We start from the raw sequence: 24874 nt of genomic DNA, 5'->3' as shown, positions 1-24874 counted from the left end.
TCGACGCAATAGTCTTCGGTTAGCTAATAAACTAGGCCAGATTTTACGTTTACACAGCCAATCATGTTTAACAGTAACATCCATTTTTTTACCTAATTTTATTGTGAAACAGTTTAAAGCACTAATATAACTTAGTCACTACTAGTTTACTGTAGTCATTACAGTAAAGCAGTGATGTCTTACGCCACTTTGGTGACCGCTTTCAACTCTGTGTCAAGTTGACAGTGATGAGTGAGGAGAATTTTTAAATTCCATCAATGTGCAACTATATCTGTACCTTTGAAGTTTCATTCTTCCTGATTAAACAGTAACGTTTTGAATGCTATATGGTGACTGCTACATGTGCCAACTTGGCCGTACACTCCAGTTTGGCAATGGGACGCTTGCCAAGCCAGGCACTGAACAGCCCCTAAGGGCCACTGCAAAGACCTTGGCAATTCAAACCTACTCACTTAAAGCCATTAGTGCCCCAGTGTTTACGCTCCTCTCCCTTTAGCCAACAAGGCATGGATGGCTCCCAAACAGAAGTGGTAATGAGGTCCTAAGCAGCTCCCGGCCTCAGACACAGAGACGCTGGAGCAGAGTGGGCCAGTTGGGTCGACTGCAGGGAACCAAGGCACAGAGAGGCCCCTAGTCCACTGTTGTCCACTCACATGGGACTGTAAGGCGAATGTGATCCTGACACATTGTTCTGGCATGCATAATAGGGCCTTTTCAGGGGTTCTCAGGGGAGACCTGGGAGCCTGATCTTAAAGAAGTTACATGACGTTGGTTTGATGACTCTCCCTCCTCTCTACTTTTGTCCAACACTCTTGTTTATGAGAAGTTGTCCTATGACTCATTTCGGCTGCTGGCTTTAAGCAAAATGAATGAGGTAAAGACAGCTGCTGTAAGATTAGTCCCTCTGATTGATCCCAATAGTGCTACTCAGTAAGTGGGGAGGTGATATCACAAGGAGCCAAATGGTTCCCTCCCTGTTAATCATGATGTCAATAGAGCCGCTCATCTCATTCAACTCCTCTCTTTCTCTTTCTTACATTTAGGATGGTCAGGCCAGGCAATCCAGTCATTCTGCTCCACCTCCTCAGCGTCTTTGCACAGACAGCAGGTAGGAGATACTTCTCTTTACAGCAACATGTTCCAAATAATGTCAACACCCAGTACATTTTTGGCAATTATGTATTACAAGCAATGGCGTGTGAAGCTCATCATCCACGGCCAATTCCTTCATCCTTTCGTGTTGAGTAAAGTCCATCTCATGACCTCTCTCACCTCATTCCCCTTTAGCTAGTACTCAGGATATCCTGTACCCCTTCGGACCCGGCCATAGGGATCTAGAGACCCCCAAGATGGATGATGGGAGTTCACCAGAAATTACTCTGCTCATCCCATTCATTTTCTTCAATGTCCCCTACCGCACCATCTATGTAAGCCTTCATCAAAGCCGTCATGTCACCATTAACTGCATTATCATTAAATGAAAAGAAATCCATCAACCATCTACTTAGCATTCTTTTCACCTGAGGCATATTCATTATAATATAAAATATACACCAATCCTTTCCTTTCTGCTCACAGGTCAACAACAATGGTGTGATCTCCTTCCATGTGCAAGTTAGCCAGTTCACACCAGAGGCCTTTCCCCTGAGTGACAGCAGATCATTCATTGCCCCGCTTTGGGCAGACGTGCACAACGGTATCCGGGGAGACGTGTACTACCGAGAGTCCACCGAACCAGTAATACTGGAGCGGGCAACACAAGATGTCCGGAAGTACTTCAAAAACATGCCCACCTTCACAGCCACCTGGGTTTTTATTGCAACATGGCACCAGGTCACCTTCTACGGAGGCAGCCAGACAACCCCGGTAAAGTACAAAACCCTACTTTCACACAGTTAGGTGGTGAGAAACTGGTACCTGATCTCTTTCATTGTTAAGGCTGCACTAGGCAACTTCGCACATTGGTGTCCCCAAATGGCAGCGAGAGGTAACAAGCACTTCATCACCCAGAAATCCTTTAAAGGAGACGTCAGTAAACGAAATGTCTTCTTCTTAGTATCTGGTGGGGGTGGAGGGGGTGAAGAGGTTCAGCCGTCGTTGGTGAGTCCAGCTTTCTCTGGACGCAGCGCTCGCTTACTGCGGTTTAGGAGACACTTTTGGATTTCACTCTTGGAGAAGATTTCCCGCCATTGTCCATTGCTGACACCAGTAATCATTTTGGGCAAATAGGGCGAATCTCAATTTGGGAGGATGAGACGCTCTTCTCTGTTGCAGCCCCACTTCCTGATTTAGGCTGATAAGATGGTTGTATTTTTACATAAACATCTTGTCTAGTGCAGCTTTAATATTCCATCAAGTCAGCAAATATAGGGTTCTTGTGTTCTTGAAAACCGGGTTCTCAAATGCAACTTACTTCTCAAAGATTGTAGTTTTTATTTTGTTTTGATAGGGTGTATTTCCTCATTTTTGCCTTGGTAAAACTATTCTTATTCTCTTATTTTTATTAAAAGGTGAACACATTCCAGAGTGTACTCATCTCAGATGGTGTGACATTCTTCTCTATGTTCAACTATGGAGAAATCACATGGAGCACAGGGACAGCCAGTGGTGGAGATCCTTTGACAGGATTGGGTGGGACAACAGCTCAGGTATTCTATGACTTATAGACCACTCATCATTTTCTGTAATGGAAGAAATGAATGATAAACATTTCACCTCACATCCCTCACACCTTTCCCCTTTTCAGTCAGGTTTCAATGGTGGAGACATTGGCCACTTCTTCAACCTGCCAGGGTCACGGTCAAATGATGTAGTAAACATGGAACAGACAACCAATGTCAATCTTCCTGGTCGCTGGTTCTTCCGTATAGACACTGAACTGATAGATCCTGCCAATGGCTGCAGCTACAATGGTAAGTTCAAATTTTATTTTTACTTTATTCAACAAACACTAATATGAAAATGCAATTTAACTAACTCTACATAGAGTTTAAAAATAATTATTCCCTAGTTTATCATTCTATATTACTTTATATTGCTGAAATATTGGGGTTCCAGTCTGTAAAAGTGTTATCAGGTAGACAACCAAGGTCTTAAATTATATCTGTCTAACTGTACTTGTAATTGTTAATGTCTATTATGTGTGTCCATCTTTCTCCTCTCCAGGGCGTTATTACAGAAGAGGTGAAATCTTTTGGCTGTCTGACCAGTGTTCACAGCGATGCCGGTGTCTAGATATGGACAACGAGGTGCTTTGCCAAGAGGCTCCATGTGGGCAGCTGGAGACCTGCGAGCAGCAGGAAGGGGCCTTCTACTGCCAGCCGACCCGCACTAGCACTTGCGTGGTGTTTGGTGACCCTCATTACCACACCTTCGATGGCTTCCTCTACCACTTCCAGGGAACCTGCTCTTACCTGCTGGCGCGGCCCTGCTGGGAGGTGGCAGGGCTGCCTTTCTTCAGTGTGGAGGCCAAAAATGAGAACCGCGGGGTCGCTGCTGTTTCCTGGCTCAGGGACGTCACGGTGGATGTGTACGGTCACCGAGTTACGCTGCCCAAGGGCAGTTTGGGAATGGTTCAGGTGAGAGTCTACGGCCCCCTTTACACCTGGCATTAACATGCATCTCGAATATGTATTGTGTCTAGATATGGTTAAACTATATTATATTTACACCTGGTATTAAAATGGGTCTCCGGCATACCAGATTGTCACGCACGTCACTTCCTCTCGTCATATTTACGCCCTTTAAAATTGATGGTAAACTCTTTGTCTCGCTTGTTTCCCAACCCATGAATATCCTGACGATCCATTTTTGACAAGTATGTTACTATGAGAGCTGCCTGCCGCGTATTTGATTTGTGTGTGCTTCCTGGTTGGATCTTTGCACGAAAGTGTATTTCCATTTATGTAGCTCCTGTATGTAGATTGGAGACCCATTGCATTTACACCTTGTTATTAATGTGGCCAAATATGTCTCTGACCACCTCTGGAGGGGGTCTGGATGATCGGATCTTCAGTGCATCTTGGGTACATTTACACCTGAATTTTAGGCATTTTCCGCAGTCTGACACCCAGGAAACATGTTAACGCCAAGTGCAATGGTTTTTGTCGTGATATAGGGGAAGCAAGAATGTCAAAACAGTCTCCATTGTCATTATGTTGACAAAACTTAACATTTTTGTACATTCATCCATTGTCCCTGTTCTGAATTTCCCACTGCTACTCTAGGTGGATGGACTGATGAAGACCTTGCCAGTCCAACTCCAGCTTGGTGCTATCAGGGTGTACCAGTCTGGGGTTGCTGTTGCCTTAGAAACAGACTTTGGACTCTTGGTAACCTATGATGGCCAACACTATGCATCTATCTCCTTACCCAGTTCCTACTTCAACAACACTTGTGGTCTTTGTGGTAACTATAATGATGACCCTGCTGATGACCCTGTGCTGCCTGATGGGTCGCTAGCAGAGAGTGTGGTGGAGTTAGGCGGTAGCTGGCGAGCAGAAGACCCAGATTGGAGGTGTACAGACGGCTGTGCCCACAACTGTAGTGTATGTGACCCACTTACCGAAGCCTTTTACTTTCGCCCTGACTACTGTGGCCTCATCAATAAAACCGATGGACCTTTTAGGGACTGTAGAGCTGTAGTGGACCCTACAGCCTTTGTCTATAGCTGTGTATATGACATGTGCAGCAACAGGGATAACATCACCACACTCTGCCAGGCCATCCAGGCCTATGCTCTGGCCTGCCAGGCCCTGGGTGTCACTATACGATCCTGGAGATCTCGCACCTTCTGTGGTGAGTTCTGTGATAATGTGCTTGATTAACGGTGCCATGTGTAGCATTTCAACTCTATATTAATGTCTTAAAATTAATGTGCTAATGATTTATTTGATGTTAAAATGCTACACATAGCAACTTTAAGTTCCAGTGGGTCTAAACAGATCCTTCAACTTACACTGTAATTTACCTGTCTATGTTTTAGGATTTGACACCATTTCTTCTCTCTTACTTGCTCTTAGCTTTGACATGTCCAGAGTTTAGCCGCTACCAGGTGTGTACGAGCGCCTGCCCCGCCTCCTGCTCAGACCTCACCTCTGCCCTGTATTGTGCCCACCCTTGCATTGAGGGCTGCCAGTGTGACCCAGGCTACGTCCTCAGTGGCAGTCGCTGCGTACTACGTGAAGACTGTGGCTGTGAGCATAACGGCCTCTACTACCCCCTTAATGAAACTTTCTGGGCAAGCTCCAATGGTGAAGGAGGTGAATGTACCCTCCGTTGCATCTGCGGGCCTGATGGGGAAGTCTCCTGCTTCAATGACTCCTGTAAGGAGGGTGAGGTGTGTGTGGCAGAGGTGGGCTTACTGGGTTGCTACCCTCGGAAGGAGGGAGTGTGTTCAGTCACCCAGAACACGGTGACATCTACCTTTGATGGCGCCGTCCTGCCCTTCCCAGATGACAACTCCTACTATCTGCTGAAGTTGTGTGGTCCAGTGCCAGTTAATGGGACAAATGTGGAGGTGAAGATAGGCAGGCGGCTAGTGAACAAAGGCCCCAATTGGAAGAGACCTGTGATAGTTAGGGTGGCTAACCTGGAGGCTCAGATGGGAGGGTTGGATTTTGATACAGTGAAGGTTAGTATGTTCTCTACAGGGCAAAAACCTTTTGTTATGGGGCTTAACCCAGCTGCTGATTGTCTATGGTTACTGACACCTTTTTGCCTTCCAGCTGAACGGTGAACCAGTGGTGCTTCCATATGTCCACCCAATGGAGACAATGATGATCTACAAAGCACCAGGCAATGCCACAGTGGTGGAGGCCAGTGGTCTGCTCCGTGTCCACTATACACGCCAGGGATTCCTCAACATCTCCCTCTCCACCCTCTTCTACAATGTTACTTGCGGTCTGTGCGGCGTCTTCAACAGCAACGCCACTGATGACCTCCGCCTCCCTAACGGACGTCTGGCCGAGTCCACCGAACAGTTCACCGAGGGCTGGCGGGCCATTGCAGATGACCTCACCTGTAACGGTGACTGTGATGACCTTTATCGAATGTGCACAGACCTGCGTCTCTACCAGAGTCCCTGGATGTGTGGTAACATCAATGACCCGGGGAATAGTTCCTTCCTGGCATGTCATACAGCAGTCAACCCCTCGCCATTCTTCAGGAACTGCCTGTATAACATGTGTGTAAGGGAGGGGAACCGTTCAGCTCTATGTTCTTCACTGCAGGCTTATGCCTCCGCCTGTCAGGATGCCCAAGTCGGCCTGGCTTCCTGGAGGAGCGCCACCAACTGCCGTGAGTAGATCTACTTCTACTGTAAAATGCTCTATACTGATGCCTCTAACGTCAATGTGGTCTTTGGCATTCATTCTCTATTCCTTTTTCTTATCTCTTTTTTCTGTCTCTCTCGCAGCCCTGCCCTGTCCACAGAACAGTCATTTTGACGAATGTACCACCGCCTGCCCTCTGACCTGTGCCAACCTGGATGAACCCGTAGAGCCATGTCCTCTGCCATGCCAGGAGGGGTGCCAGTGTGAGGAAGGCTTTGCGCTGCGGGACGGCCTGTGTGTGGCTCGCAGTGACTGTGGCTGCATGAGTCATGGGCGCCAGCTGGCCACCAATCAGACTTTCTGGAGTGACTGGGAGTGCCAGGAGCGCTGCTACTGCAATGGCTCTGACAACAGTGTATACTGTCAGCTTGCACCCTGCCACCCTGAGGAGTACTGCCAGGAGAGCGATGGCCTGTATGTCTGCCAGCCGCGAACTGAGGCCCTATGTGTGGCAGCTGGTTATGGACACTTTCTGCCCTTTGGTGGCGTACCATTTGAGCTGCAGAGCTCTTGTACTCTGAGAATGGCCACCACCACCTGTGGGGGAGAGGACCGTGCCACAATCACTGGAGGTTCTGGTATCTTTCCTCGATTCAAATTGGCAGCTCGTAATGAGGAAAGAGACACAGGCCAGGCAATTTGGGTGAGGGGCTTTGTCCTGGAGGTCTACGATTATGAGATTGAAGTGTCACGAAGCTACAAAAACACTGTAACGGTGAGTGCATGAAGGGGGACAACAGTAAACGAAAGCATAATATTATATTGTTTTCACCTCAGAGAATACCTGGAATAAGGAATGTGCCAGGTGATCATAAGCTGTGTCAGAAGTCTACAGTAATTTGTTATGAGATTTGACACATATTTCATGTTAATACTCTATTCTTGCATGACCCGTGAAGGTCGTAGTTGTTGTATACATGAGGGCAAGTTATTTCTAATCAAGCCGATAGAATAACCAGGTAGAGGGTGAATTCCTCTTTGATTGGCTTAAGGTGGATCTGATTTCAATGGGCATCTTTTATCAGGCTGGATTTGGCTCAGACAAAACCCTGACCCTGAGCGACATTTGGAATGGGTTCACAAACTGACTCGAAGATCTGAGGAGAACCAGAAATCACACACACACACACACACATAATCCAACACTCATATCCCCAGACACACACACGCGCACACCCACACATTTTCCCTTTCTCTCTCTTTCTCTCTCTCTCTCTCTCTCTCTCTCTCGCTCTCTCTTTCTCTCTCTTGCTCTCTCTCTCTCTCTCTCATACACATACATTTAGATTATATGAGAAACACAAAGAAATGCAAGAGTGCATATACACATTGTTGGTCATAAAGCAAGAGAGGCGGCACAGTGGCTCAGTGTTTAGCACTGTGGCCTCACAGCAAAAAGGATGTGGGTTTCATTCACAGTTCTTTCTGTGTGGAATTTGCAAGTCAAGTGGATTGGAGATTCTAAATTAGTATGAAAAACGCTCAGGTATGACTGTGACTGTGGACCAAGGGAAGACTAGTGGTTGCTGAGATGTCTCAGCTAATGGGGATCCTAATAAAGAATAAGAACCAGTATTATTTCATCTCTGTCTGCCCAGGTGAATAAGGAGCGTCTGTACCTTCCTCTGAAGCTGGGCCCAGGGAAGGTCAACATCTTCACCTTTGGCATGCAGCTAATTCTGGAGACAGACTTTGGCCTGAAGGTGGCCTTTGATTGGAACACTCTCCTCCTGCTGACTTTACCCCAGAACCTCTACAACACCTCCTGCGGCATGTGCCAGGGCATGCCCTTATACCCACCCACCCTCACCACCACTGACTGGGGCATGGCCTGGGCAGAGAGGGACACCTTCTGCCAGGTAGGCTGTGGAGACTCCTGCCCACGCTGTGGCATGGGAGAGAAAAGCCTGGCAAATGATGTCCCTCTTATGGTGGCAGATGCCAACATGAACATTGGCACCGAGGACGGCGTCAACGAGGGCAACACGGGCATACGTTTCCACATCGGGGATGGGTTGTACGTGTTTGTGGAGCCTGAGGCGGTGAGGCTGTGTGGGCTGATAGTGGATCGAGGAGGTGTGTTTGCACGCTGCCACAGCAAGGTGGGGCCAGCGTTCTTCTATCAGAGCTGCCTGCAGGACACTTGTTTGGACCAGGGCGCCCAGGACACAATCTGCAACTGGCTTCAGATCTATGCCAGCACCTGTCAGACCCAAGGAGTGCCTGTTGTTGGCTGGAGGAGTGACACGCCCTGTGGTGAGTGCATGTCTGGGCATGTCTTTGATTATGTGTGTAACTGCGAGGGTCTTGCACTTCCAGACTTCTACTTATTGGGAAATTGTCTACATTATAGCACATTCACCTCTCCAATGTACATGTGTGAATCCAATATTAAGGCGAGTACAATAGAAAATTTGCTAATGGGGAGTTAATGCAATTCTCCACAGTCCCTGTGTCAACTTGCAAATGAATGAATGAATTAAATGTCCACAGTCTATAATCTGGAAAAGCTGTTCCTGCTAAATAAAACGGTACGCTGCAAAATCCGCAGTGTTAATTTGACTCAGTATGTAAAAATCAACACTATGCGAGTGTTTCTTTCACTGTTCACCCATCAGAGTGAATTTAACACTCCATATTAGCTGTATTAACATTTACAAACAATGTTTGTATTGGACAAACAGCTCTCCAATCAACACTTTGCAACTCTGAATAATTGCCACTGAAACATTAACACTTATTAACACTGGAAAATTTGCTGTGTGGTACAATGTAGTCAGTACAATCATCAGCTAATGTCTTTGCCAACCTGCCTGCTTTCAGTCCAGAGCTGTCCACCTAACAGCCATTACTCCAGTTGCATGTCGGTGTGCCCGCCACAGTGCGCCCCTGCCCGTGGCCAGAGGGACTGCACCCAGGACTGTGTAGAAGGGTGCCAGTGTGACCAGGGCTATGTCCTCAACGGCAAGAGCTGCATCCTGCCTCAAAACTGTGGCTGCTACACCGATGGCAAGTACTACGAGGTCAGTCTCACATCTGCAATCCACGGACTGAATGGGAAAAATGGCACAATTGAATTTTGAATATACAGCTGATAGATGTAAGCTGTCATTCTAGGGTTAGACCGATGCATTGTTTGCTGATTTATCAGGGCAATATTGGGATTTTGTTAAAATTCACACATCGGCCAGTTAATGTCATCTACCTCTGATATCATGGTGGTTCCTCCATTTTTAAAACACTGAAGCAGCTTCAGGAGTGCCTCACCTCGCCTTGAGGAGCTGCTAACCCACCTAAAATAATTTCATTAGTCTGGGTTTCAGTGGAGAGTTTTAGTGTCACATGATGGTCTAAATGCTGTTTCAGAGCTTTTTCTACACAAAATAAGACAGGAATACAATTCTGGGGGACACACTGAATCCTTGAAAATCTTTGGCATGAAAATGGTCAAATTTAAAGATACTGAATATCGGCAGGTATCGGCAGGTTCAATCCAAAAAATATTGGCATCGATAGCCTACTAGCCTTCAAAAATCCATATCGGTTGAACCCTACTTCATTCATTATAGTAGATGTGACAGCACTTTCACAACAGGCTCAGCAAGTTTATATTTTGTAAAATGTTTACAATGTTTAGTATGATAGTACATACTCAACGTTATCCCCCTCACCCTCCCTCTACTCTCTTTATCTCAGCCCAAGCAGTTGTTCTGGAACAGCGACTGCACCAAGCGCTGCCAGTGCATCGGACGAAACCTGATCCAGTGCGACCCGCGGCGCTGCAAGGGCGATGAGGACTGCGCCCTGCGCCACGGCGTGCGGGGTTGCTTCGCCCGGCGCTCCCAACACTGCGTGGCGTCCGGCGGCGGGGTCTTCAGGACCTTCGATGGGGCGTCGCTGCGCCTCCCGGCCTCCTGTTCCTTTGTCCTGTCCACAAACTGTCACAAGCTGCCTGACCTCTCCTTCCAGCTCATCGCCAACTTCGATAAGTGGAGCACACCCAACCTCACCACCATCTCCCATATCTATCTCTACATCAACGAGGAGAATATACTCATCTCTGGCAGCACTGTCAAGGTGAGACAAGGGTTAGACCGATATATATGTCCCTAAACCTAACCTAACCCTAACTATCAGGCCAATACTTCCCTTTTATTACAAATTGTATATCGTCCACCTCTGATATGATGGATATAATGCAGTTTGACTGCATATACTGTATATTGTAGAATTGATCAGTACTACACTGGTTGTCTATGGGAAACCTTTAACCTGAACTGATTTAAGTTATGTAAAATACTAGTAGTAGTAGTGGTAGTATTATCTTGGGGTTCAATGGAGAGTTTTAGTGTCTTAAATGCTGTTTCAGATTACAGCGTTTTTTTAAAAAAAAGACACATGCTGCTTTGTGATCATGCATGTTTCACACCACTAATATCTGAATCTCTATCTTTTCTCTCTCTTCACAGGTCAACGGCACACCAGTATCAGTACCCTTTGTAACGGGGCTAATGACACGTCTGTCTACCTCTGAAGGTTTCTTGGTCATCGACACGCAACAGGACATCCAGGTCCGATACAACCGCTTCAACACCCTCAGCATCACCATGGGCCAGCGGCTTCAGAACAAGGTGTGTGGCCTGTGTGGGAATTTCAATGGAGACCCCAACGACGACTACACCACCTCCAGGGGCAAGCCGGCTGTCAGCGCCCTGGAGCTGGCCCAGAGCTGGAAGACCAACGGTATGCAGAACAGGTGAGGCTCGGCAGAGGCACGGCAGATTGGATAGTATGCTGATGATAGTATTCTTCTGGAGCAGTTTGGAGGTCATTCACAAAATAGATTTAAAGGGGCATTAAATAGGGATGGGTCATGATTTTCGAATTTTCGAATAGTCATTAAATTATAAAAAATCAAATAGTTTATGCGACTATCGTCTTGTCTTAAAAAGTATATTTTCCCTTGTTTTTACTGGCGCCTCTATCGGCTAATCGGACTAGGTAGCTGGCTTAGCTAGCTAGCTCTATGCTAACGTCCGCCTATATAGCTTGCTAGTAGTAAATAGCTATGGCTTGATTAGCCCCGAACCGGTCCTTCTCTCGTTTTAACGCTCTCGGTTTGGGGCTAATCAAGCCATAGCTATTTAGCCGGACTAGGTAGCTGGCTTAGCTAGGGTGATCTTTGAAGAATGGTCGAATAGTTCCCAGTGAATATCGAATAGTATTTTTGCTTGAAATGCCCATCCCTAGCATTAAAGTATAACACTGGTGGGTTTTATTTTAGGTTATTTTAAGTTTGTGCCAATCGTCTAGGTTGCCTCTCTCCTTTTGATTCTTCCTGCTGGTTTCTGCACACAGCATAGTTGGAGATATCAGGGCTCGTTTTCAGAAGAAGACATTTGTTGCCATTCATTCTTGTACAGTATGAAAAAGAACTTCAATAGACCTAAATAAAGAAAATAACCCCAGCTAGATAATCTATCACAGTAAACATGAAAGCATAATTTGGTTTTGTCGAAGTTTCTGTTTTGTTATTTAATTGTGGCTGAGTTGAGTGTTTTCATATCAGTGTGCACATTACGTTATTTGTAAATTTAAAAAAAAAAAAAATTGTGCGGCATGCATTGCAGAATTACTGGGGGGAATGTAAACTAGATGTAGACAGTAGTAAATGTGCTATAACTCTACATGACACCGGTATTCTCCTTTAAGTAATCTATGACTTCTGTTAGCCTCTATTGGTGACCAGTAGGAATTGTAACAATGACAGATCTCAGGCACATCTCTTCCGTCCTCTTGAAATATGGCGGCCTGTAATTGACAACAACAATAAAGTCAAAGTCATCTTCACAATAGAGAGGAGTAAGCTAGCTAATTAGAGCAGAGATCCAACAGAAACATGTAGTGAAGAGGTAATATATCACCATGCTAAATACTGGAATAGTAATATTGCTTTGTCATTTGCTTTTTTGGTTTGGGGACAAGGCTTTTTAGCCTTCGTAGCTAAAATGTGTCGCAATGTGTGGGGGAGTCCAAAAAAAGAGTAGGGGCCAGAAAGTGACATTTGAAAGCCAAAAATCTCAGATGTAATTGTTGAGTTGCATTGATCAACAACCTTATCAAACTCCCACAGATACATTATGGTCATTTTGCTATTTTTTGTGCTATGGGGCAGTAAAAACCTTTCATTTTGCCCCTTTAAACCTAACCTAGTATCTCTTTATCTGTTCTGTAACATTCAGCTATCCATGGTGTCTGAAAGTCTGGGGTCTAGAAGACCAGTGGGTTTCTGGTCTCATTATGGAGGGTGGAATCTGACATTTGACCTGCAGTTTTGATACTCGTTTAGCTGGAAATTTCCCTATGATTCCAGACTTTTCTCTTCTAGTTGTGATGAGACCCAGTATGTGGCGTTGGCCCAGTCCTGTGAAAACACAGCAGTGCTAGGGCTGCAAGGTGAAGATGGCTGCCAGAAGCTGACCGAGATGAAGGGCTTCTTCCAGCCCTGCCACGGCCTGCTGGACCCCCGGCCCTTCTACCAGTCTTGCTACCTGGACGGCTGCTACAATCACCCCAAGGCTCAGGTCTGTGGCTCACTGGCAGCCTATGCCGAGGCTTGCCGCTCCCTGGGCTCCCTCACCACCAAGTGGATCACCCAAGAGAACTGCTGTAAGGGCACCACCAGGCGCCAGCCTTCCTGACAGACACATGACACAAGCATGGCATAGCTAGTCTCCAGATTGTTAACATCAGATTGTTAACAATATGCAACTTTTTGCCTTGAGGCAGTGAAAATGTATTGCTAGTCCCGGCTACTCCCCCTCTATTGGGCAAGTTCACGGCCCAACACTTGTCACTGATCTTGATGAGCTGTCTGATGTACTCATTGGGATATTCTAGCACTGCTAGCTTGTTACATAGCAACCTGGTTAGCAACCTACCTGTCTACCTATACGCCAGCTGTGACCTATGAGGCCAGATGTCACCAGTGTAGAAAATGAATGCTAATGTTCGCTGTTTTTGAATGGGTCTTGTCTGCCGCATGTTTAGCTTCACTGTTGCTGTGCTGTGGCCGCTAGCCTCACTCTGATAGCCACAACTAGCTCACTAATGTTAATTCAATTAATGTGAAAAAGTTGCATATTGCAGCTTTGAGTATCACAATGTTAGCCGCACAAGTAGATAGATACATGGCATGGCAGGGCCAGAGGGGTGAGAGGGTGAAAACAGGTTTTATTGCATCTTGGTACAGTAGGTGCTTCGGGGTGCCAGAATAATGGGAAACTTAACTTGACTAACACAAAATGGCATTGCCAATGCATTAATGTTATGGTTAACACTTTATTTGAAGTGCATTGTGATGCATTACAATCAGATTTTAAGACCATTAGAAGCATAGATGCATTTTTTTGTCACAAATCTCTCCATATTTTTTTTGAGTCGGCCAAGTCGGCATTACATTACATTCACTTTATATCATGTCATTAACTACACAGTTGCCTCATAAAATATTCCAGCCACTTAATTTTTTAAGTGAGCTTATGAGCTTTATGCCTTGTGTGTGACAGCTAACATTGTGCGTGGACCTGTCTTTAGCAGAATGGATCTACGACCCCTGTGCAGGAGAGATCTGCACAAACAACACATGTGAGCAGGAAAATGGAGGCGACCTGTGTGGCTGTCCGGAGTTACCCAGCAGCCCTGGGGGTGAGTGCTTCATATGGGATGGGGAGGTGTAAGGGAGAAAGGGAGTCATATTCATAAAACCTGGACAAGCCAATTTTGATGTCATCTTTACTAATTAATACACAATTCAAGTAAATGCTATTATGTGGTAGGATTCAACCAATATGAAGTGTTTGAAGGCCAAAACTGGTATTTTTGGATTTGAAGCTGCCAATATTTTGTGCTTATATTCAATATAGTCAAATTCTACCATTAAATTTTAGCCATTTTCTATGGCTTCCCATAGACAACCAGTGTAGCATTGATCAATTTTATAATAAATATGTAATCAAATAAAATACATCATATCATCCATCATATCAGAGACTGAATATAAAAGTGATATATCGGTCTGACCCTCCTATGTAGTTTGAATGATTTTGTTATGTCACATAATGTTTGTTTGTCCCAGGTGATGATGACATCATCCAGGCGGAGGTGATCTGTAAACACGCCCAGATGGAGGTTTCCATCTCCAAGTGTAAGCTCTTCCAGCTGGGCTTCGAAAGAGAGGATGTGAGGATTAACGACCAGCACTGCCCAGGCATCGAGGGAGAGGACTTCATCTCCTTCCACATCAACAACACCAAGGGACACTGCGGCTCCATTGTACAGGTCAGAGACCTTATATTAATTCATATCATATGCTTTCTAGCTCAGTTAAGCCAATACATTTTATGTTGGATGCCCTTTTTTCAAACTTTTTTTTTCTTTGTTTTCTGAATTTTCCAAATGTCCGGTCACCACTCTGACAGTCGAATGGCACGCACATCATGTACAAGAACACAGTGTGGATAGAGAGTGTGAACAACACCGGGAACGTCATCACCAGAGACAAGACCATCAACGTAGAATTTTCCTGTGCCTATGAACTGGACCTGAAGATCTCGCTGGAGACTGTCCTCAAACCCATGCTCAGGTCAGATGGAGCACACATAGCCTCATGCTGCATTCATGTCCCATGGGAAAGATGGTAGATACCAGTCTCCTACTTGGAAACACCACTCACGTCCGCTTTCAGCTTGTACACGCTACTTAGGAATTCAGTGTCTGGCAATGGATACCGATTTCTCTGAATTCTGAATGCCACCAACAAGTAAATATTCATATTGCTTTCAAGTAAAACAAACAAAATGAATGAGTTTCATCATACCTCACATATAATTTTGTGATCACAACACAAAAATACCATGGCAACCAAAATCTACTGAAAACTTCAATCATGGCATCTTGGTGACTTCAAACGATTCTGAATGTGTGAACACATTGCTTTTAACCGTCTTGCTTTTTATCGGATATTCCCATATGACATGAATGCAGCATCATGCTCTATGCAACTTTAATGTATCTAGGTTACAGTTAGGAGATGATACAGAAGCCACAAATCTGGAATTACATTTAGTTTTTCTATTTTTACAGACTACAGTACTCAATCACACGTTCTGTCCTAAAATGTGTAGGCTTCTGCTTTTATCTTACCTGATCTCTCCTCTCTCTTTTCTCTTTCTCCTCGTTACCCACCATCCTCCAGTGTGATCAACCTCACCTTACCAACCCAGGAAGGAAACTTCATCACCAAGATGGCGCTATATAAGAACTCCTCGTACCGACAGCCGTACAGGGAGGGCGAGGTGGTGCTCAGCACGCGGGACATCCTCTTCGTGGGCGTCTTTGTGGAGGGGGCGGACGAAAACCAGCTCATCCTCATAGTGAACATGTGCTGGGCCACACCGTCCCGCTACAGTAGTGACCGCCTACGCTATATCATCATAGAGAGAGGGTAGGCTAAGTCAGGGGTTCTCAAACGCCAAAATACACACATTAGGGCTCTGATTTAATATTGAATTGTAGAACCATGTACACTGTACGTGGGGAGATAATAGTGGTGAGAGTGAAACTTATGAATACAATAGTAATGCATACATTTTTTTTTTGAGTGATAGTTGGCTCCATGCTAACACTTTAGCTTACACTATGTTGAGTGATAGTAGGCTCCATGCTAACACTTTAGCATACATTATGCAGAGGGATAGTAGGCCACTAGCATCTTAAAAATGAGACAATGAGAACTTGTAGCAGCTCTAAAGCTAAATGGTAGCCTAAGTCATTTAAAATGATTTGCAGCCAAGGTACTGTTTTGAACTATCAGCGACTACTTTCCCTGTTTCCATAGGAAGTGAAGTTGGTTAGTGATGGGAGATTGTGTACGGCTAAAAATCACAGTGCAGCAAATGAAAACATCGCTACTCACCTGAAATTGTTCCAAAAATTAACCTGACTGCATTGAGTTAATTATATTCCATTTTAAAAATACAATAAATAAAACCACTAACAACTTTTTATTACTAAATGTCTGCCTTCTTACTTTGGATAATGCTAGTGGCCTACTATCACTCAACATAGTGTATGTTAAAGTGTTAGCATGGAGCCTACTATCACTCAACATAGTGTATGCTAATGTGTTAGCATGGAACACTGGGATGAATGTTAGTATCACTTAACAGGTAAACTGATCAACAATCATCTCGTAAAAACTTGGTGTATTTCTTCAATATTTGCCCCTCTCTTTAGGTGTCCAAACATCAAGGACAACACTATTGGCATGGCAGAGAATGGTGTGTCTCTCACCTGTCGCTTCCATGTTACGGTGTTCAAGTTCATCGGGGATTATGACGAGGTCCACCTCCACTGTGATGTTTCCCTGTGTGACTCGGAAACAAATGCTTGCAAAGTGGTGAGGATCACTGCGGTCTAGAAAAGTCTTCATTTTAAAAAAAAAGTTCATATAAGAATGCCCACTGTGTATTAATCTATGCACATCGTACATTCAGAACTGTCCACACAACAGAAGAATGTACTCAGAGGACAGTGACCATAAAGAGCACATATTGTCTGTGGGACCCATCAGAAGGAGAGGTAAGGATGCTCACTTTATCAAAACAGTCCAGGTTTAATGAGCTGATGAATGATGGTCATCCAACATCAATATGCACTATGACGCATGGAGTGGGGATTGTGGAGGCAGCCACATCCTCTATAGAGGTCAGGGACTGGCTGGTGGATGACCCCTCCTGTAGCCAAACTGTCCCTGCCAAAAAGTCAGTGTAGTCCTTTAATTAAAGCAGAGCTAATGGTTAATGACTGTTTCATACTACATAACAAAAACATGACAAGGATGGCTGGTACTGTAGCTGAAATTTCTCTGATAATCTCTTTAACCTACAAGTAACCTGTCCTTTAAAAATTCTAAATTTTGAACATTTCTAGATTCCGTTTCCTTAACCAGTAATATTTACATCGTAAGAGAAAACAAACACTAATGCAAATCAGTGGCTCTCAGAGTTATGTCCAGGTGGTCTCCAGGGGTCCAGAGCAACACAAGAAATATTTTTTCAGTTGAAATTTCCTAGAAAAAACTCAGAATTTCTAAGATTAAAGTCAGAAATGAGTGAGAATTTTGCTAATTTCTGAGCAAAAATGTTCTTTCTCAGAAGCGGACTGGTGTGAGGCCAACAATGGAGGCTGTGAGCAGATCTGCACCAGTAAAGGTACTGGGCCTGTCTGCAGCTGTGTGACTGGGATGCTGCAACGAGATGGCAAAAGCTGTCGGGGTAAGCGCACACACACACACACACACACACACACACACACACACACACACAAAGCCAACAAGTCACGTGCCACATCAAGTCACAATCAAAGAATTCACATTTCAACCGGTAAAGATCAGGGTGATACATTCCCCAAGCCACTGTCTCTCCACCGTCCAGCGGTGACGTGCAATTTGAGAGTATCTTGTTCCTTCTGAACTAATCTTCTTAGTGAATTGGGACTAACGATTCGCCCCAGTGACTCCGGAGCAAGGGATTGAATGAGGTATTAGAATAGTTGTGAATGATTTAATGGCACTGCCAGAGACCAGTATACAGTCAGTCATTGCTTGAAATGATATACTGAGGCTCAGATCCACGAAAGGTTTGCACAGGGAAAAATGTGCTATATCACCAAAATGACCAAATCAGAATGCCATGCTATTCACTGACTATTCATATATATAAATTATATGTAAATCACATTATTTTGCCCGCCGAACACCAACACTTTGCAACACCAACTTCCACAAATTATTATAGCACTGTATAAGATCCTTTCTAGTAGATTGCAATTTGTGTGATAGTTATTACAATGTACTTGCATTAACTTGCAGCCTAGTAATCAGAGCAATCAAAGTAATAAGAGCCACATGCATTTGATACATGCACAACACTGAAAACTCAAATCTGTTGTGGTTGACAGGTGGTCATCTTCGTATTTGTATTCTATATTAATTTTCAGGCTGTCAGTTACAATAAAAACAAAGGGGAGAACTCCTTTTCATGTAAAACCCCACTCTATTCAGATTGCATTTGTTGTCTTTTTTTGGAAAGATTTGCATTTTCCATTACCATCTAGCCATAGTCAAGGTGTAGCTTGTGAAATTTTATAGAAATTTCAATAATGAAACATGTCCCATGTTCCTGGTAGTAAACAGTGACTATGTAAGTTTTCATCCACTTGACTTCTTGCACAATTTCTTGTACTGCAAAATTAGGTCAAAATATATCTCAAATCTTCTCAAAGTTCTCTTTTATATCAAAGTGTATTGGAAATTTAAGACATTTATGTAAAAGTATAGAAATTCCAACAACTGAAAAATCTAGAAGTAAAGCACCCATTTTACTCAGTTGGGCTAATTTTGACTTTCCTGCTAGCAAGCTAGGATGCAGGGTGTAGTTTGCTTCATAATTCTGGAGCACAGTGTGGAATACCCGTTTCACTTATGGGTGACACTTGATTCCAGTTCCAGTGGTTTCAATTTAAAAAAAAACTAGAAAGTAAAATTAGTAGAATTAGAGTAAAATTAGAGAAAATTAGGACCAAAAATCCTAAATGAATGTATTTTGAATTAATTTTGTGAATACTTTTTATAACTAACTTTTTTTTTTTTTTTTTTAAACTTTTTTTTCTTTTCTTCTTTTCACAGCTGTGAGCTCGAGTTGTAGCCTTACGCCTCTGGTTGTCCTCCTGACCATCAGTGCTGTGATCTCCATGCTCCTGGCTCATACTCTTCTCCTTTCCTAACCTCCTATGAGGAAAGGAAGAGAGAAAATGAGAGAGAGCAGAAACAGAAAAAGACTTGAAGAAGCACAAAATGTCAGCATTAACTAACCAGTAGACCAGCTGTCTGCCAGTCAGACAAGCTAGAGAATTTACATTCACAAATCTTTGAGTCCAGATATTGTTGGTGCGACTGAATGTACACAAAAGTAACCAAGTAAGTAAATAAACTTAATTGAATTGCACCTTTCTAGAATCACAAAGTACTTCATATTTTCAGACAAACATAAAACAGATGAATACAAGACACAAAATACATCCTTTACATAAGGCACAGCACAACACACAACATATTAAGAGATTGCCTGACAGAAAAGGTGGCTGTGAAGTACTATCTTAAAACCAGAGACTGAGTTGGCCAGTCTAACAGTCACAAGGAGTCTGTTCCAGAGTCAAAGGCACCATCACCTTATGTTTTCAAGTTGAACTTTGGAACAGCTGACATGCCCTGTTCAGAGGACCTGAGTATGGACAAAACAACTCAGTAATATAAGTTAGAGGCTGACCATGCAAAGCCTTGTATGTGATCAAGAGAATTTTGAAATCAGATCTATATTTGAGTGGTAGCCAATGAAGGGAGATTCTGAGAATTCTGAGATTCTGAGATGCGGAGAATTCTGTCCAAATCATGAAACAACAAAACTGGTTTGATTTAGGCAATGTTTCTTAATTGGAAGAAGCAAGGCTCAGTTAGCTAATTAAGATGCTGCTCAAAATTCATATATGGATTAGAAATAACACTGACATTTTTAGAGGAGGTCATGATATTGGATGTTAGTGGACCGATACTCTGCCAAATTTTGCTTGCTATGGTCCAATGGCAAGAATTTATTAAGTTAAGTTGGTCAAACTTTTGTGCCATGCTATCTTTAATAATAGCTTTAATCTTGCAAAATGGTTAATCTGCTAAAATCATTAGGCTTTAATGATAGATAAACCTGTGTATCGTCTGCATAGCAGTGATAAAAAACGCAATTAAAATGACAAATCATATGCCTCTAGGGAAGCATGTACAACGAAAATAGAATAGGACCAAGAATAGACCCCTGGGGGACACCGCACATCAGGGGAGTGGATGATACAGGAATGTTGTACTTAATAGATATGATGCAACCCCTTCACTGGCAGATCCAACAACACCCAACCACGCCCTAAGCATTTCAAGAAGGAAACCATGTTCAATAGTATCAATGGCCATGTGAGAGCAAAATCGAGCTCTCTCCAGAAGCAGCATGTATTATTGATTAGCTAATAGTGACCCTGAGAAGAGCTGATTCAGCGCTGTGTAGCTCACGAAAACAGGAATCAAATTTATTTAAAATGTTATTGTTTTCCACCACATCCAAGAACGGATTTGAAAGCACTTTCTAAAAGACTTTAGATAGGGGATCTTGGTGATTAGCCTGTAATTTTGTGGGAGCGATGGATCCAGACTGGGTTTTTTAAGGAGAGGCTGACTAATACACTCGCTTTCTTGAAAAAATCAGGGACGCATCAGGGACATAATCTATTTTTAATCTTATTTTCCTACTTGTGCCCACTTTACGGAATTATTAAAATCACCAAGGTTGCAACTTATTCCCTTCATTCGTAACATAATGTGATTCCAGAGGTTTCCACACATATCTATGGCACCACTTGTCAGGATAAATGTCCACTTCTGATAATATCTGGAATTAAATGTGTGTGAATGTAAATTCTCTTGACTGTCTGCTTGACTAGTGGACAGTAGGTCTACCGGCTAGCTTTAACCAGAGGAGAGCTGATCTATTTACTCCCTGATTGTTCTGCCTTGACCTCCAGAGCAACTAATTACAGAGTTTATAATACAAAACCAACAAATTCTACACCAGCTTGTGGCAACAATGGGGCAATGGATCAGAAAACAGTAAAGTCCCTCCAGAATGACTCTCTATGACATATATTTTACTGACAGGATGGTATATTTCATAATGCAAACAGTGTAGAATGTTGATTGTAGTGGGAGAATACATTGTGAATCCATTTATCTTGGATGTCAAAGTGGATTTTGTGAATGAAATGACTATTTATGTGTGAGGACAGAACATTGTGAATTGATCTCATATATCTTAAAACTCAAATTTCGGTGTTATAGATTAGCGCCCAAGATGTGTTGTGACTGTAAGATATGCAATCAACTTGTTTGAAATACATCAGTTGTGCCATGCTGTACCATTAAAATAATTAACATTACAATTATTTCTATCTTGATCAGTTGTGCTACTTAGTATTCTCATGTCGTTGCATGCATTTTCTATCAATCTTGCCATAAACACTGATCATTGGCTGTGGCTGTTTGATTATGAACATCATTTTGCCTAATAAGATGGCCATGTGGAGACAAAATGAAATACTATCAATAGAGTAAGTGTTGGGTTCTCTAGGTACCTTGGGATGGTCCCTATCAAATGTTTTCTATTTGGCACCTTATGCAATGTGAATGTCAGTATATGTCACTGAACTTGTTATATAAACCTTCAGTGTTGTTACTGAGGTGAATTGAAATTCTCAGCTAAAAGTAGCATTTTTTTTCATGAGTAGGCCTACTTTGCCACTTTCTATGTACAAATGTACAGTCCTTGTCAATTTGGTGGTATTTGTAATGACTTTTTCTTTTTTTTAAATCAATATCTTTTTTTAATGTTTGGAAACATGGCCAAAAGATGTTTTGTTCTTTGAGAGCAGCAGCTCCATTCCACGTAATTCCCCTAATAAATCAGAAAGTTCTCAAAGTCAGTGTGAGTCAAGTTTATTTGATGCACAGCATGTATAAAGTAATACAATTATAATATTCAGTATAGCATCACGTGTAATATGGTGACTGTTTCTTTATTTCCCATGAAAATGAAATTTACATGTTATTGCCATAAATAGTTCAAGAAAAGGACTTATGTACAGTTATATAACATTATGTTAAACAGAGTACTACTTTGATATGAATTGTAATTATTATGAATTACAGTTGGGGCGCTGCAAGGCGCTGAGAAGATATGACACTGCATCTAATTTAGCAATTTAATTGTCATTTCAGAATTCCATACTTTCCCCAGACCATTTCTTGACTGCATTTGAAGAGTACGGTCACTCTTAAACTGAAGATTATTCTTCAAAACAACTAATACCACAATATGTGAAATTACAGTTAAATGCATAGTTAATGGTTTGGGTTTAAAAGGGTTTGCTGAGGTGAACCATTTATGACAGAAATCCTCTCTTTACATTGCTTTTATGGAGAAGTGCAATGCTGTCAAATCACACGAAATACAAAGTTCCTCTAGAGGTCAGTTTGACCTCTAATACAGTAAACATTGACAGAGTACCTACTTACTGATAAGTTACTGCAGTATGAATGGGGTAAAATATAGTTATAGTTTCATATTCATTGCACACTACATGGGGAAGCAGAAGACATGTCCAATGGCCGTAAAATGTTCCAATACACAAAAGTAATTCAACCAGTTCAATCATATTCTGTCACATCTAGGGCAGTCAAAATGTAATTATTCAAATGCCATTCAAGTGTTTTCCATTGACATGCTGGTATTCAGAACATTGCTCAAGTGCAAGGCGGCCTCTTGTCCTCGTTTCCCTCCCTGTTGTACTGAATGTTAAACCTGTTGCATATCTATGGTTACATAATTCTATAGGTGTGTGCGTGTTTACGAGTGTGTGTGCTTCAGGCTTTTCTTTTCCTAGTCAGATGTAGATTACACTGAGAAGATCAACCCCTTAATATGAAACATGCACAACATGATTATTTTATAAACTCTTTTGCAGAATATATCCACTGAAGCATGCTGCTCATGATATAATTTGCAACAATTAGGCATTAACAGGGTTCACGTAAATCATTAGATGTTCTATGTTCCGGCTGTACTTTAGATTTCATGCATCTGTGATTTATTTCCTCACCGTACATGATGTTGGTATTTGATTTTGCATGACTCACTGCACAAGTTACTTTACTGTACTTGAAGGCACCTCATTAAGTGATTCATTGTAGCGTTTGGGTAACCATGAGGTTCATAGAAAAGGATTCCCTTGCAGTGTTTTCCTACTGGGTTTGCTCAAATATGACCACTGCTCAAGGTATTCCCTCATTGATGTATGCACACAGATTGTAGGTCTGCAGTGGGGTGTGTGTGAGTGTAAGAGGGAATGCAATGTGTATTTGAATGAAGGGATTGGCTTGTTGTAATGCAAGGTGTGTGTTTGAAATTGAGCAGGTAATTATTTGGGTGTGCTTTAGTATGTCAGTGTGTACATTTGCGTTCCACTCTCACTGCCAGTGGCAGCCACCTCAAACCTGCATGTCTGTGTGTTCATTAATTTTTATTGCATGCATGTACTCTGTGCTGTTGCATAACATGCCATTCATAAGTGATGAGTGTGAGTGTGAGTGAGAGTTTAGATAATAGCAGTAATAACTGAGAATGCACTGTACATGGCTTTTATCTCTACCGCTCTAAAGTTTAGTTTACTTTAAGGTAACAATCTGTGACATTTTAATATAAATAAATGTCTGTTTTGCTACTCTCTATCTGATTGATATAACACAATAGTGATTCAACCTAGAGCCAGTCGGTGTCTGGTAGGTCTTTCCTGGGACAAATCCTCTGCCACACAGGAAATGTGATGCGTTTCCAGTTTCCGGTTTGTTTGGAATAAACAGAAGAAGAACTGGGTAGTCAGCATGAGCAGTGATAGCCACCATGGCTGAACAGACAAAGAAAAGAGAAACTCAAACTGCATCAACATAAAATCCAAGAAAAAAGAAACAGATTAATCACAAGAGGAAGGCAAGCAACCGACTCCGAGTCAAAACTACAGCGAACATCAGCATTGCCTTTCCAAGATGAAAAGCACTCCAAGATGAGTAGGAATGGTGAGACTGAGGAGCGATGCAGATGTGGCTGTTTTTCTTTTTCTTTCTTATTATTTATAACTGCAATCTACATTGTCTTCATTATTATGTTTGCCTACATCAAGTGCAAAACACCGAAGCAATGAGCACGTATCACCAAAGGTGTCGCCAAAATCAAGAAACACAAGAATCTTTAATTATCACTATAATTCATGGGCACCCCGCCTCAGCGTGATCATGCTGTGGCAGGGTGCTTCAGCATGATCACTGGGTGTTCCTCATAAAAACCCAGAGAAATGTACTTCCTGAAGTGTCATGATGTGACATCAGCTGAAACATCATCCACGACTGTGACAAAAGTAATAGCTCAGATAATTTCTATGGGTGGTAATTACAAGGTTTACAGAACAGGATTCCCTATAGCAGAATTGTCCTAAGGCTTTTGCTTGGAAATGAGTTCTGCTCAAGGTATTCCCTCACTGACGTACGCACATACAGCATACTGCATGTATTTGAATGAAAGGAATCAGTTAAAATCAGTATTACCCCCTCACCATGTGGGTATAAACAGATTAATCAGCGAAGTAGAGTGCGTTACGTGGCTCTAGAAGCACTGGACTCTGCCCAGCACAGCACATTTAATGGCTCTCTGTTATGGGCCATAAGCTGCAAGCCAAACTAGAGAGCTGAAACAGCTATAAAGGTTTACAAGGCAGCTATCAAAGCTTCCTATCAGGGCCTTTGCTGTTTTAAGCTCAAACTATAGTGTAAAGAC

General features: G+C 42.9%; 1 protein-coding gene across 1 annotated transcript; it reads left to right on the top strand.

Annotated features, from left to right (window-relative positions):
- The first annotated feature begins 1044 nt into the window (after positions 1-1044).
- On the top strand, positions 1045-19178 carry tecta (tectorin alpha). The gene is made up of 23 exons (XM_071911342.1): positions 1045-1108; positions 1288-1427; positions 1579-1866; positions 2511-2648; positions 2747-2912; positions 3166-3578; positions 4227-4797; positions 5022-5632; positions 5727-6297; positions 6416-7047; positions 7931-8588; positions 9156-9355; positions 10029-10409; positions 10802-11088; positions 12721-13001; positions 13929-14039; positions 14470-14672; positions 14813-14976; positions 15589-15837; positions 16629-16791; positions 16889-16973; positions 17549-17668; positions 19081-19178. Exons 1-23 carry the CDS (start codon positions 1045-1047, stop codon positions 19176-19178), a joined length of 6594 nt encoding a protein of 2197 aa, XP_071767443.1.
- The last annotated feature ends 5696 nt before the right edge of the window (positions 19179-24874 follow it).

This window comes from Centroberyx gerrardi, chromosome 11 (assembly GCF_048128805.1).
Source record: "Centroberyx gerrardi isolate f3 chromosome 11, fCenGer3.hap1.cur.20231027, whole genome shotgun sequence".
NCBI classification, from domain to species: Eukaryota; Metazoa; Chordata; class Actinopteri; order Beryciformes; family Berycidae; genus Centroberyx; species Centroberyx gerrardi.
The sequence above is the reverse complement of the archived record's forward strand: the minus strand, read 5'-3'. Positions and strand labels throughout refer to the sequence as shown.

What these genes read in the sequence shown, in the direction of transcription:
- tecta (XM_071911342.1), top strand. Translation starts at nt 1,045, where the DNA reads ATGGTCAGGCCAGGCAATCCAGTCATTCTGCTCCACCTCCTCAGCGTC. An exon ending in TATATCATCATAGAGAGAGG is followed by an intron (nt 15,838 to 16,628) that starts GTAGGCTAAGTC and finishes CCCTCTCTTTAG; the next exon opens with GTGTCCAAACATCAAGGACA. An exon ending in AAACAAATGCTTGCAAAGTG is followed by an intron (nt 16,792 to 16,888) that starts GTGAGGATCACT and finishes TCGTACATTCAG; the next exon opens with AACTGTCCACACAACAGAAG.